This window comes from Rhinolophus sinicus, chromosome 3, assembly GCF_057876585.1.
Source record: "Rhinolophus sinicus isolate RSI-liver-muscle chromosome 3, RSI-T2T, whole genome shotgun sequence".
Lineage (NCBI taxonomy): Eukaryota > Metazoa > Chordata > Mammalia > Chiroptera > Rhinolophidae > Rhinolophus > Rhinolophus sinicus.
In genome coordinates, this window is record NC_142503.1 from 144,551,959 (window position 1) to 144,566,339 (window position 14,381).

Below are 14,381 nucleotides of genomic sequence, written 5' to 3' on the forward strand. Positions count from 1 at the left end.
GGGTGTGTGAGCTTATTTGAATCTCATGAGGCCAAAGTAAGCTGATAATGTGTTTCTCTCACAATCATCAACATTATCTGCTTATAAACAGCCTTATTTAATTTGAACTGAATTTACAAACTTGGACCATTCCTAATCTTTCCCATCCCTTACACAAAGATCCAACTCGTTTGTTTTATTCTTGACTTTGATCCTAAGAATGATGTACACTTTCCCCAGGCATATAAAGGAGAGGAAAAAGAAAATCAGTTGACCAATGTAACAAAAACTCTTCCCAATGACTTCCCAATAAAGAAGAGGCAAAACATCAAACACCAACAGTGCCAAAAGATTTACTGAGAGTTTTCAAATCTTTCAAAAATGTTACAGAAAGTGAGCAAACACAGTTAAACTAATCACACATTAGACACTGAAAACTAACATCTGGGTAAGTCTACACAGGCACGTAGGGGGAAAGGGAACATCTATGAGCATTTACTTGCTTAAAGCACTGGATTAGGCTCTTTGACACATGCTTCATTTGATTCCATTCTGGAAAAATTATCCCAGACTTGGAAATTAAGGCAAAAAAAACAAAACAAAACAAAAAAACAAACAAAAAACCCCACTAGGATTGTGTGATCTATTAATATCATGCTAGTCCAATATTCATCAAGACCACCCAGGATCAAGACCAACACAAAGAGGCTATCAGACTCTCTCGGGAAATACAACTTTGTTTGACTAATTCAATAGGGACCAGATTTAGAACCCTATAAAGTTGAAGGTTGATTTGTAAAAATTGAAAAGGCATGAGGATGATTTAGTTTTGCTTTTGGTAGGGAAATTCACCTCCAAGGTTTTAGTTTTATTTCCCTATAGGGGGAACACTAGCCAGTTTTATATTTCATATAAAACCCTAACCAGTTTTACATCTTACTTTCCAATCTCATTTCATCAAGGCCTTTCCCACTGACTAGTTAAATTCTCGTTCCTCACATTCTCTTCAAATTGCTCTGGTATTCTGATGAGTCAAATGGAACTTAACTCATCATATATTCATATGAGAATTATGTTTTTAATGATTTGAGAATTTGTGCTTTGACAATCCTCCACCAACCATATAAGGTAGATAGTATATCCTCATTTTACAGAGAAAGAACCTGAGTCTCAGAGAAGGCACATTACCTGCCCAACCTTATAGAGGTAAGAAGAAATAGAGCTAGAGATTAAACACAAACCTCCCTGAATTCATTTATGGGAACTACACTGATCATTCACATTTGGACTGGAACATCTCCAAAAAAAAAAAATCAACCTCACCTGCGTATGTTTATACATTGGAATTATAAACATTACAGCTGAATACCAAAAGCAACTAACTCTATATGACCTAAGCCTGAATATTTAAGTAGTACTTGAAGAGAATGTTTATTAATTTGTTTGGTTTCAAATTGAAATTTTAAAAACAGGAAGTGTTGAAAGGATTTGCCCATTCATTATATATGGAATACTGTCATTCAAGTGTGAAATTCCAGTGCTTTGATACTACCATTAATGGTTCTGGATGACACAGGGCAAATTACTACTGAGGTTGTTATAAAAGTCATTGAAAAGTATTTAGAATACTTAGTAGATAACCTCTTTTTGACATTTCATGAACATTCTGAATAAACTTGACCAAATTACCAGCCAATCCCACCATAAAGATGCTCAATCTACTTGGGCTGTAGGACAAGTAGAAAAATGAGGAACACCAACACACTCTTCTATTCTTTAGGCATGAAGGTGATTTTGTTCTCACTGAACACACAGGTTGATATCAACACTGGGGAGCGACAAACTCCTCTTAGTCTGAGAGTACCTTAGTACATTTTAAACCTTAAAAGTGTATCTCGGGAAAGGCTCATCTTGCATATATGTTTGTCTCTCAACAAACATGCTTTTCAGCTGGGATATATAACTTTGGAATGCATGCCTTTATCCACCTGAAGATCCATTCAATGTATAAGAAGATTTACAAGTTTTTCCCCAAAAGAAGATCCTAAATTCAGGTCAGTTGGTATCTAGGTTGATACAAACCAGTGCTTGTATTGTGAGGGGTTTTTCTGGCAAATCACTTTTTAGATAGTGACCATCTGGCTTGGTTTCCAGTAGAGCACACCTCCATTTCACAGCACCAGCAGCTGTCCGCCACAGATTTAAGTTAAGTGAGGCAATCTGCCCCATTCCTAGCCCCTGATCCCAAACTCCAGAGCCAGATGAATTTCAGCTCCAGGTGAAGTGAAAGGATAACTATGTGGTTGACATTCATCTTGACTCACAGTTTTACTGTTTTATCCTGGCTAACGCTGCTCACGGTTTCTGTGGTTTCCTTACATAAATTTTCAATCCAGCTAGTGCTATTATACGGTGTCTTTTCCACCCCTGACGTTGGGGGTGGATTTTTAGCTCGCATATTTTTCCCAGATGTGATAAGCTCTCCATAGCCCTCTTGGTGAGCAAAAGCATATCCAGATCTTCTTGAGCTTGATCTACGAGTGTGAGGCCTTCGGCTACGTAGTGGCCTTGCCTTCTTTTGAGCCTTCTGCCACTGGCGGATCTGGAAAGGAAGGAGACACAGAGTGAGACGGGACATCCAGATGCTAGGCTCCAGCAGTGGGCCACTTGGTGAAGTGAAAGCCTCTTCAGTAAAAACAACATCAACAATAATAAAATATCATTGCAAAACATCATTGCAAAGTTTTTCACCTAAAAATGAAGACTTTTTCTGCCTAAAAGATTACACTGGGCACTGGTTAGTTTTTATTTCTATCAAGGGACTATTAAGTAAGTGAGAAGTGTTAAGGCAAATTTCATTCTTGTCTCCATCTCACACATCCATCTTAAATGAATAGAAACATACTTTTATACAGAAAGGTTTTCTGACATGCACCATCCAAACACAGTCAGTATAACAATTTATAGCCCCATTTCCCACCCCCAAAAGTCCTTTTCCTTCTCTTTGAAAGATTCTCAGGATCCAATAGTCAGTAGTAATTAGATAAGGGCAAAAGTTAGAGAATGAGAATCAGAAATTTCCAATTCTTGTACAGGTCAATGTATCATGAGATTTTCAGGGTTTTGAGATTTCTTGGGGATTTTTTTTTTTTTTTTTTTTTTTTTTTTTTTTTTTTTGTATGTGGGCTTTTGAAGAGGTCAACACCATTTGGGTGAGTTTCAATATTTCTTTCATTTCCCTATAAAGCTGGGGAGAAAAAGAGGCAAGGTTTGGTGTAAGCCAAATCAGTTCTCTGATTCATCTCCTTGCTTGGAGTCTCGGTTTTGTGTCAGAAGAAAGCTGTAAAGCCGAAAATCATGATCTGACTAAATACAGAAAGAAATGAGCATCATCTTTCTTCTTTCAGCTCATCCATCATTTTCTTGATTTACATAAAAATGAGCTTGCAGAGCCAAAGGGAAAGGACAGATATAACAGGAGACACTGTGAATCATTTCTGAAGGAAACTTTTCATATTTTGGCCCCAGAATGTGAGGGATACCATGACAAGGCAAGTTCTGCCTCAGTTTCTCTCAGCATCATTGGCTTGGTCACTCACCCCATCAATGTATTTCCCCTTTTCATGATGTGGCTACAAATGTGTGTCTCCCCTTTCTTTCTCCTTTTCTCTTTTTATGGGTTCTAACCTAACTTGACGCTGTCCTGCTTATATTCCTCTTCCCATGAAATACTGTTAATCCCTTGGTTTGGGTATTTCTATAATCTGGTTTTTCTATTTTCCTTCTAAACTGTATATTTTCCAATCCATCTGTTATGCTGCTGTTCCCTTTCTTACTTGGTTCAGAAAGTAACATCTCCCCTATGTTTTTGAATCTGCTACTATATTTCTACAAATATAGAACCCCTGCACTGTATACCTTGATTGTTTCTCTTTTCCTGTGCCCTTGTTTCCCCTCCTCCCTGTCAATAACTTCCCCTGTAGCTTGCCTTTGTCTTAAGAGCAATTGCCCAAAATCCTGCCAGAGAGCTCCTTTTTAAAAAGTCAATTTTAAAAAATATCCAACTTAACTTGTAATTTCTGACTCCTCACCCATGTTTATTCTAGACATTTATCTTTAGTGGCACTCACAAGGCTAGTCCTTTCAGATACAGGATATTCCATCTGTGCACCTATGGATGTTTGTCCATGCAAAGTGCATTGGCCCTTCTGTGGTCTTCTGATCAGCAGTGAAGGACACAATTCCAAGAGCCAAGACCCAGCCCTGCAAGTACTCATCAGCACTATAGCTTACCTGATCACTCAGTGTTGGGAATAAATCCACCTTCAAAAATCTGAATGCCAACACAGGCATAACTGAAGCCACTGTTGTTAGGAGAATAACAAGCCAGACGCACATCTGGGACAAGGAATGCCGTGCATTTCCTATTGTTGAAGAAAAATATATATTGTGGTTATAAACAGAATCGAATTACTGAATTAAGAGGCTCGTTGTCAATCCCATGAGATCTTTTTTGAAATGTTGAGATTTGGACTACCAAGGGAGAACCATGAGGTGTTTTCTCCAGGATACAGTACGTTCAATGGGGATGAGGAGAAGTCATGAGTGGTGAGATAACTCTTGGGAACTGCTCTGTGACCTGATCACTGGGAGGCTGTCAGATGGAGCCAAGCTTTCTTTTATCCAGGCTCAGTCCCGCTTCACTCATGAAGCATTATTCTCTCATCCAGCCTCAAGATCCTTTGACTACAAACCAGCCATTATTTCTAAAAGGCATATTTACCTTGGCAGTTGAGACATATACACCATCTTGAGCTAAGGAGAAAGGGGGATAGGGTGGGGGAGAAGCTAGTGGTTGGACTTCAAAGAGGAAGAAGGTATTCACATGGAGATGGAGAAGCAAATGTCTGGTAAACAAATGTTTGCGGGGGGGGGGGGGGGGGAGCACCTATAACACTGGGTTGGTCACACAGAGGGCTTTGCTCAAGCAGCCTTGCTAGTTTCCTCCCTCTGTATCACAACTAGTTCATGCTATCTCACTTCCTGGAGCAGGTCTTTTATCTAAATTCTTTTAGGCAGTCAGGGGAAAGGTCCAAGATTCTTCTTGAGTCTTGTTTCTTAAAAAATAACCAGCTTAAAATAAAATATCCCCTCAAAAGGCGCATTTCTGGCATGGCAGACTCTGTTCCCCCTCACTATCTATCATATCAAAACTACAAAATATATGTCTTGGACGCAGGTACAATTTCAAATAATGGTCTTGGTGACTGGCTATGTCATAAAAGGTGAGCTTTATCTACTACAGGGCCAACCTTTCCAATTGAGACAACAGCCCAAAAAAACCTGCCTCAATGGGACTTGCTGATCTCTCTGACTTTCACTCAGTTGTAAGGTACTCAAGGTTCCTGGGAGATCATGAATGCTCCCGAGTTTGTGCAAAGAGCATTCCTCTCACTGGGAAACCACAGATGCAACCACCCATCGCGATAGTGCACAGAGAGTAGTGAAATTCATTTCCAGGCTTAGAGCCAGTTTCCTTATTTTATACTCACACCTCATCTACTGGGATGTTTGTTTAAACAAAGCAATAAGGGTCAGCGAGGAAGACAGACAAGTTCTACGGAAGATGTCAACCCTACTTATATCACCAAAGTAAACTTTTGTTCCTGTTGGTTTTCTAGGGATTTACCCTGATACCTCCAATTACCCAGGTTCCGCTAGAGTGTTAACACCATTTGAATGGGCTTTGGGGATGACGGCTTGGAAGTTGATTGGTATGCCTGCATTTTCTGGCTTTGGAGGATAGACTCTGCCTACCAAAAAGCGGTTGATTCCAGTTGCTGGGCAGAAACAAACTTGATTCAATAAATTAAATGTCTCTTTGAGCTGCTTGAAGCTCAGTACCCTGAGGCACGGCTAGAAAAAAACCAAGCTTCGCTTTAAAACCACACTCCTGTTTGCTGCTGGCTACTAAGGAAAACACTTTTTTGTTGTTGTTCTTAAACCTCAATGTTGATCTAACTTTTGAAAAGTCTCATTGGAGTGCAGTAATTAATTCCTGGAATGACACGTACTTAGCTGGAGAGAGTGGTCCCCACACAAACTACTTTCTCCAGTTGCGGCATTCCAGGCTCATTACACATGCTAGAATGCTCTCTTAGGACTGGGAATCTTCTGGTCAATGCACTGAACTTTCAAATTTGGCAACCAGAAAAAACAAAACAAAACAAAAAAACACACACAAACTTAAAAATAGTTTTAACATCTTTCTTTCCTAATACACTTATTCTTATTCATAACCATCATGTTTCTACATGGCTGGAATCTTTTGGTAAACAAAGTATTAACATTACATATTAAGAGTGGTACAATTAAGACTTCCATGTACACACAGGGCAAGGCAAAAGTTGAAGAATAACATTCTTAAGTGTATGAGGGCACTTAAATGCGATTACAATTTCAGGTGTCTTTGCATCATTGGAAACATATAACACTATAGTTGCTCTTATTTTACTTTCTACATGAATCAATCTTCTAAGAATTCGTTTGTAGTCTGGATTCCTCAACTAGTAGATGCAAATCTGTCTTGCTTGATTGAACTCAAGAAGATTGTCACTGTGCATCTCTCCTTTCCAGCTTGCTGGGATAAACTCAGAAACATCACTGTTACCAACTTACCTCACACACCCTAGAGATTTCAAAACTTCTGAGAAAGTATATTACCATGTTTCTCCGAATATAAGACCAGATCTTACATTAAGGTTTACTCCAAAAGACGCATTTGGGCTTATGTTCAGGGGATGTCATCCTGAAAAATCATGCTAGGGCTTATTTTCAAGTTAGGTCTTATTTTCGGGGAAACACGGTAGTAGCCCCACTGTATAAAGTTCAGTGGCCCTTGCTATAGAGCCTACTCTTCTTGCCACTTAATGTCCTGCAATTTTTAGAAGGCTCTAGATGTCTTTCTTATATAAATGCAAATAAGTTCCACTGGTAAACTTTGGCAGAGATGTTAGAGATAATGTGGCATGAAAGGCAGAGCCTACCATTTCTTTCTCTTTCCTCTGTTAATAACGAACTTTTCACAAGTATTCAGGTAGCCCTGATATATGTGCTGTGCCTCTTGTTTGCAAAGGGGCAGTTTACTGCCTCTGGGCTGTTGGAAATCTGTAAGCAGCTATCTTAGTGATTCTTCTTCAGCTGGTAGGGACTCATCTTTTGGAGACCTTTTCAAGCCTAGAAGCCTTCAGATACTTCCAATGTAATTAATTCCTAGAGAAAGGATTATTGGTCATCCCTAGTCCCACCCGACATAGAACATAAATTATCGACAGATAAATAACCACATGACACTAGGTCCCAGTAGATAGTAGGATTCACTTACCAACAAACGGAAACTGGTTTGGAAAGATGCCAAAGATGCCATTACTGTGCATTGCAAATAAAATGGAGAAATAAGTGGCAATGCTGCCCCAGATGAAGACGTGATTAATAGCAGTCCAGTAACTGGTGTCCAAGGCTACCTGTAAATAAAGTCAAATGCAAAGGGGAGATCTTTGAGGATTAAAAGAGTGTCATTTTACTGAGTGGTGTTTTCCCATAACTGCCCTGTGAAAAAATGGTTGCACCTGTTTAGCTACCAGCCAACTACAGGCACTCCCACTTTTTATACAACATGAGATTGACTTGACATTTCTACTAGACAACTGACTTTGGAACTAATATCTGCAAGCCATTATATCTGCCAAGGTTGAGTCAGAATCAGGAGATAAAATGTTCAATTACTTTTAAGAGAGAAATAAGAAAGTAGAATGGTAAATTGCTTTCAAAACTTTTCTGTTGGAAAAATATATTCTGTAGTGAGCAAGTGCAATATACTATTATCTGTACATAAATTTTCACGTGGCCATTTTTACACAGGCATAATTTGTTTTACATCAATATTCAAAGTCATTTTGATGACTCTTTCTCTAAAATTATTCAAATAACAACAAAGACAAATCCTTAATACTCTTTTGGCATACCATTCAGAAGCTGGGGTTCATGGTGACCTGGGAATATGTTCATAAGCCCTTCTCCCTTCCAATAACTTGTAGCTGAAAAAAGCGTAGCTGTCTATCGGAGAGTCAAGGAAGCCACTGATGAAAATGAACTATTGAGTTTTCAGTAAAAAAAAAAAAAAGTAGGTTCTGGCATCATATTTGCATCTCAGAGGTCCCAAATGTACCAAGTGAAGGTTTGTATTTCTTGCAGAGTCTGGTACAAAACCACAGATTTCTCACCTGCCTGAGGGACCCTACCTACTACCTATATACTAAATAGATCCTTCTCTGCATATGGAGATATACTTCCCCTTCCCACTTGAAGTTTACTGTCCTTTAAAAGGTTGGTCCATTAAAAGAATGCTGGCAGCCTTGGATGTCAACTGCAAGGGTTATAAAAGGACAGCCTTTTCTGTCCTCAAGAGGCTTGACAGCAGAAAGGCCTGATATCCATGTGTCGTGCAGGGGACCCTGCTCGGTCTCTGTTCCCGCTCCCCGCAAGAGAACGCAGGATATGGTGAGGCCAAAAAGGAACACCCACGGAGCCATAAGTAGGGGAGTCATACCACTATATTTTCTCTGGCGGCACTATACTCTCACTGGAGGCTGGATCCACACTGTCCGCAAACCGCCATCCGCACTTGCCAGCCCAGCCGCCATCTCCTTGCTAGCCCCCATTCTTTCTCTCTCTCTCTGCTAGTGTAGCCACAGCAGTTATATTAGTGGCCAATGGCTCACTGGTTACAGCTGACAGCCAACTAGCCACAGCTGATGCCCATGCAATCACAATTGATGGCCATTTACTACCTGAGCCAGCACCTATCTATGTGAGGCTGAGAGCCTGGAAACTGCTTTCTGGAGCTCTGTCCCCACACCATGCCTCAGCAAAGAGATGCTGGTTTTTCAGTTTGTTTGACTACCAAGAAATTAGACCAAAATCTCCAACTGTACCTTCTACCACCTGTTGGTTCATTAGTATCAAAAGACAGCAATAGCCTGGACTATGTGAGTATGAGTAGGCAAAGAAAAATCAGAACCAATTTAAGACTCAACTGAAAAAACAACAAGAACAGGTGGCTCTTATTGAGGCAGAACTAATGGAAAAGACAGACAAGCACTATAACCAAAAAAAAAAAAAAAGAAAAAAAGAAAAGAAAAGAAAAAGTAATGAGAACTCTTAAGGGAATGCAATTAGATCCCAGAAAAAAATCTGGAAGAAAAAGAGCATTATTCTGAATTTAAAAATTCAATAGAGAAACCAAATAAGAACAGTCACTGATGAGAACTGAGTTAATAGTCTGGAAAAAACAAATGGAAATAATATCTCACAAGAGAAAGCAAAAACTTGAAGAAATGGAAACCATGTGCAAAAAGATATGACACAGGAATGGCAAATTCATAGATGTCAAACCATGGGACAAATGTACAATTTTTTTTTAAAAAAAGCCATCTTAGAGAGAAAAAAAAATAAACAGAGAAGTAACGATCAAAAAAATGACAGTAAAAAACTGCTGTTATAACAAACAGCAAAGATTTTCAGATGGGGGTGTGGCACTCTGAATCTTAGGCAAATTAATGACATAAGTTACATTCTGGTGACATTTATGAAGTCCAGAGATAAAGAACACAAGTTTCTAGACAGAGAAGATATTACAAAGGAAAGAGAATCAACTTAATATCAAACTGCTACACGGAAACTGGGATATAGTGGAACAACATTTACTAAGTTCCTAAAGAAAAAGGCTCTTACTCAAGAACCTTATGCTCATCCAATACATCATTTAAATGTAAAGACAGAGAAAGAAAACTTTGAGTTCAAAAGTATAATATCTGGGTGCCCTTTCTGAAGAAATTACTCAAGGAAATTGCTGCAACCAAATAAAAATTAAATCAGAAAAAAGATCTCAAAATAGCAGAAGAGAAAGAACATAAAAATGATGGTGAGCAATGATTCTTGTAAATTTATAGTTTGCTCTAAATGACTAATAATGTGTGAACTTCAATATTAATTTATAAAGAATTTTGCAACCATCAAAACATGTAAAAGGAGCATTTAATAATAACCTGGAACTAGAATTCTAAATTATTAACATGCAAAAATTGGGGAGGGGATAGGTGCAGGAAAGGAGAAGTAAAGTAAAAACATTTCCAAAATTGTTTAATTTAGAGTTGAATGAGGGAAGGTGCAGAATAGAATGGTGAAACATTAGGTGGAGGATATAGTTATTATTTAGTTTTTGGTATATTAGTATAGAAATAGAGATTTAAATGACTATGACTATTTAAATAGTATCATACTAAAATAGGGAGAAATCACTGGTAAATGGGAATACACTAGTAAAACTTGTAAATTATTCATGACAAGCAGGGTATTTAAAAACCACAGTGCATTCAAGTATGTAAAGGAACAAACGGAAATAAAAAGGTAGAGTTAAAACTTAAAAATCACATGAGAGGAACAAGATGAAATACTTAAGTCATTATAAGAGAATGAGTTGCTTAACTCCCTTATCAAAGGAGAAAAACTAATAGAATGAGATTAAAAAAAAGAAATGGAAATGAAAGGATGGAACCAGATTATATACTAGGCAAATGCAGACTAAAAATAGCAAGAAAAGTAAAACATATTCAAAATTGAAATTTAAATAAGGATATTTTATCATGAAAAAAAAGACAAAAGCTACAAAGAACAAATAATGATTGAGAACCATTATGTGGCAAATTATAGAAAATAAAATCTCCTTGAAATACAAAGAGGGCTTGACAAGGATCATAAGCACAATGGAAAACATTAGTACACTTCTCTCAGCATTTGACAAGCCTGGTGGTGGAGGTGATTATTCACGGGAAGTCAGTGGCTGATCTGCCGTCCAAAGCGGTCAGAGCCGAGCTGTAAGAGGTGGTAACAGCAATGTTTTCTCTACAACGACGCAGCGACGTGGTTGGGTGCTGCTTCCCGTGGGTAGGCCTAGCTGTGGTCCTCCCTCTTTCATTTGTCCTCCTGAGGATTCTGGAGCTACCTAGTAGCTTTTAATAAACCTTTTTTTACTTTTTTTTTTTTTTAATTAAAGAAGTCTCTGTTGTTTGTAACTACAGTCTTTTTGGAAATTAATATGGCAATATTTATGAAATTTAGTGTAAATTTAATATACACACTCTCTGACCCAGCAGTGGAAAAAAAACAAAACAAAAAAAAAACATACCATTTTTTTATCCATCCGATTGGTGCAAGTCAGGAGTCTGACTCCAGAAATTTCATTTCTAGGAATTTATCTGACAGTATGTAAAATATATGTACTAGTATATGATATATACATGGCAGCATTGCTTCAATAACAAAAACGAAAGAAAGAAAGGAAAGAAACATCTTGAATGTCTATCAAAGGAGAATGGATGAATAAATCATTATATATCTAAATTATAAAATTTTGTGCAGCTTTTAAAAAGCTTAAGGTAGGCCTTAATGTGTTGATTTGGAAAGCTGTCCAGCACATCTCATTAAATGAGAAAAGCATATTACAGAATAATATGCATAGCTATGATCCCTTTTTCTTGAATACGTGTGTGTGTCTCAAAGCAAAGAAAAAAATATGGAACAATTAAGCTATGAGTATCATAGTAGTAGTTAACCAGGAGAATATAGGTAAGGAAAGGAAATGGTTCATTTTATTTTAAACACTTCTATATTGTTTGAAATGTTAAAAGGAACATTTTATAATTCAAAGAATTGAAAAAAAAAAAAAAACACCTGTCATTAAAAAAAAAAATAGTGTGCTGAAGTTTGGCCTATAGCCGGACAGATACATGAGACTTACAACTAATTATAGAACATGGAAATTTCATGGGGATTGTTACCACAATGACAAGTTAAGCTTAGAGAGGAAAGCCACTGTCAAAGTGAGCTTATTCACAAAATTCCTTCTTTTTCTACATATTAAGGACAGCAGTTTCTGATTGAAGCCAAAATTGCTGAGTTTTCATGGTTATAAACATTTACACACTTGGGTCTTGGAATTCTACGGTAAAGTAGACATTTTTAGGGCTTCTTAGAAATAAAGATAAATGTTAGACTAAAATGACAGGAATTAAGAATTTATATATTCCTCAAGTTGAAATTTTGATGTTGAGAAAGGATCTGTGTATTTCTCATCTATTACTAGTTTCTTTCTTATTTTATTTGAGGATGATATTGGTGTCCTAGGTACCCCCTCAAAGAAGAAAGAGGTGGACCATGAGTTCCCTGTAGCTACTATAGATTTGCGGGGGACCATAGCTTCCAGTCATCTTTATAGGAAAGGGAGGTGCACATGGCTTTGGAGTTGGGGATCTGAGGTCAGATCTGTGTTAAAATCCTGGTCTGCCACTTTCTGTGTGACTTGAACTGTAACAAGTCTATTTTTTCATCTGTGGTAATAGTGTCTATGTTTCAGAGGAGTAACTGTGAAGAGGAGTAAATAAGATAATGGGATTATCTCAGTAATAATTCATTTACATAGTAAATATTCAATTTATGGGAGCTGCTCTTGTTACTCTGAAAACCAGAAACCCTGAAAGAGGCAAATGGACCAAGTTTGCTTTCAGGGTCTATACCCTCTCCTTTCTCTATTCTTCCAGATATTCTCCTTCTGCCAAGCCCCAATGCTTCTAGCTTTATGACTTCTCTCTTTATTTCTCCTATATAAACAAGAAAGTATCTGGTATCTTGCTTTATGCTCAGTGCAATCCCTTTGTTCTCATATTTGTTGAAAACTTGCATTTTAACGCATCTTACTCTAAAATAAGACTTTGTCACAGACAACACTGAAGTCAGATAGGTCTAGCTGGGTTCCAGTCCTGTTCTAGGACTCACCGTGTGATCTCAGGTAAGTTGTTTATCCTCTCTGAGCTTCATCTGTAAAAAGGGACAGTAATACCTACTGCATAATGGTATTACAAGGACTGAGTATAATGCATGATATTACTCATAGTCATTATGATTATTCAGGTTCTGAAGGCTAAAGCCAATGACAGGCTTCCTTTAGTCATCTAGAGTGAGATGGGCATGCAACTAATACAGTAGGGATAGTTGGGTACCTCAACCAAATTCTTCCCACTTCCTTTGCCCAACTTTAACCTCTCTCTTCATATGCTTCCACCCTTACATTCATTCAATAGAGCTCATTTGTATCTGGCACTGTAATTTAAATTGAAGTACAGTAATAAACGAAGCATGCCAGATGTTGGAAACTGGTATCCATTCTCATCTTTTCTGTTTCTAGGCCACCATCTCTATCTTGGATCTCTCATACCTTATTCTCCTGCCCAGAAACTTTCTCAGTTTCCTGGTGTTTCAGGCCCCTCCAGCTCTCAGAATTAATGGTGAGGGCATGAAGGAATCAGGTGGAGGAGAAATCTACGGGATGGAAATATGTGAATAAGATTTAGAGGACTTCAATCCTGTAACATGGCAAAGAGATCACAGCCACCAATGGTGAGACCCAGCACCTTCACTTTTGAAATACAACTCCACGTGTGTGCACTGCTGCTTCTCAACTGTGACTAATTACCCTGCAGCCCAGTAATAATTGTGCTGTAGGAAATGCTTGCCTCACAGTTGTCGTAGAACACTCACAAATGCATTTATTAAAGGACATTTATTTGGGAAATAAGACTACTGAATCCTAGTCCTAAACTTGCAATGCAATCACTGTGTTATCTTGGGAAAATCTTTGAACCCAGTTTGTTAGATCAATTTTATTGAAAGTTATACCTGTTATGGTTTTAACATATGACCACCAATTCTTTGAAACTCCTCTCTCTAGGCAATGGAGTTTAATTCTCTTCCCTTTGAATGCGGGCAGGACTAAGTGACTCACTTCAGTCCATTCCTAAAAAAGAAAAAACCCAGGGACATTCTACAAAATACCTAACCACTATACTCTTCAAAAGTGTCAAGGTCCTTAAAGACAAGGAAAGATTATAGAACTGCTAGAGATGGAAGGAGACCAAGGAGACGTGACCACTAAATGCAATGTGGGATCCTGGATTCTGGTACAGAAAAAGGTCATTAATGGAAAAATTGAGAGTATCTGTAGTTCAGTTAATAGTACTGTAGTAACATTAATTTCATAGTTTGACCACTGCACAATAGCTATGTAAGATGTTAATGTTAACATTAGAGAGAAGCTAGGTGGACCACAGTTGCCCTTAAGGAGCTGGAAGGCAGAGACTGGATCTTAGAGAGACAAATGGTGAATTAGGCCTGAACCAGACAGACCTGGATATCCCTACCCAACGCATCCTGAATGAGGGATCTGTGGTTACTTTGAGTTCTAAGTATGAATACCTCTGAGAAAGCATGGGTATCATTCTTACAAAATT

General features: G+C 38.0%; 1 protein-coding gene across 5 annotated transcripts in view; it reads right to left on the minus strand.

Moving 5' to 3' along the window:
• Positions 1-316: 316 nt before the first annotated feature.
• Positions 317-14,381, minus strand: part of ATP8B4 (ATPase phospholipid transporting 8B4 (putative)) — a 193,373-nt gene continuing 179,308 nt past the window's right edge. For all 5 annotated transcript variants that reach the window (XM_074327761.2, XM_074327758.2, XM_019730670.3 and 2 more), the window contains 3 exons: positions 7,364-7,502; positions 4,273-4,403; positions 317-2,581 (listed from right to left, as the gene is read on the minus strand). In XM_074327761.2, the coding sequence (XP_074183862.2) occupies positions 2,300-2,581; positions 4,273-4,403; positions 7,364-7,502 (552 nt within the window). In that variant the 3' untranslated portion in view covers positions 317-2,299. The remainder of the gene's footprint in view (positions 2,582-4,272; positions 4,404-7,363; positions 7,503-14,381) is intronic.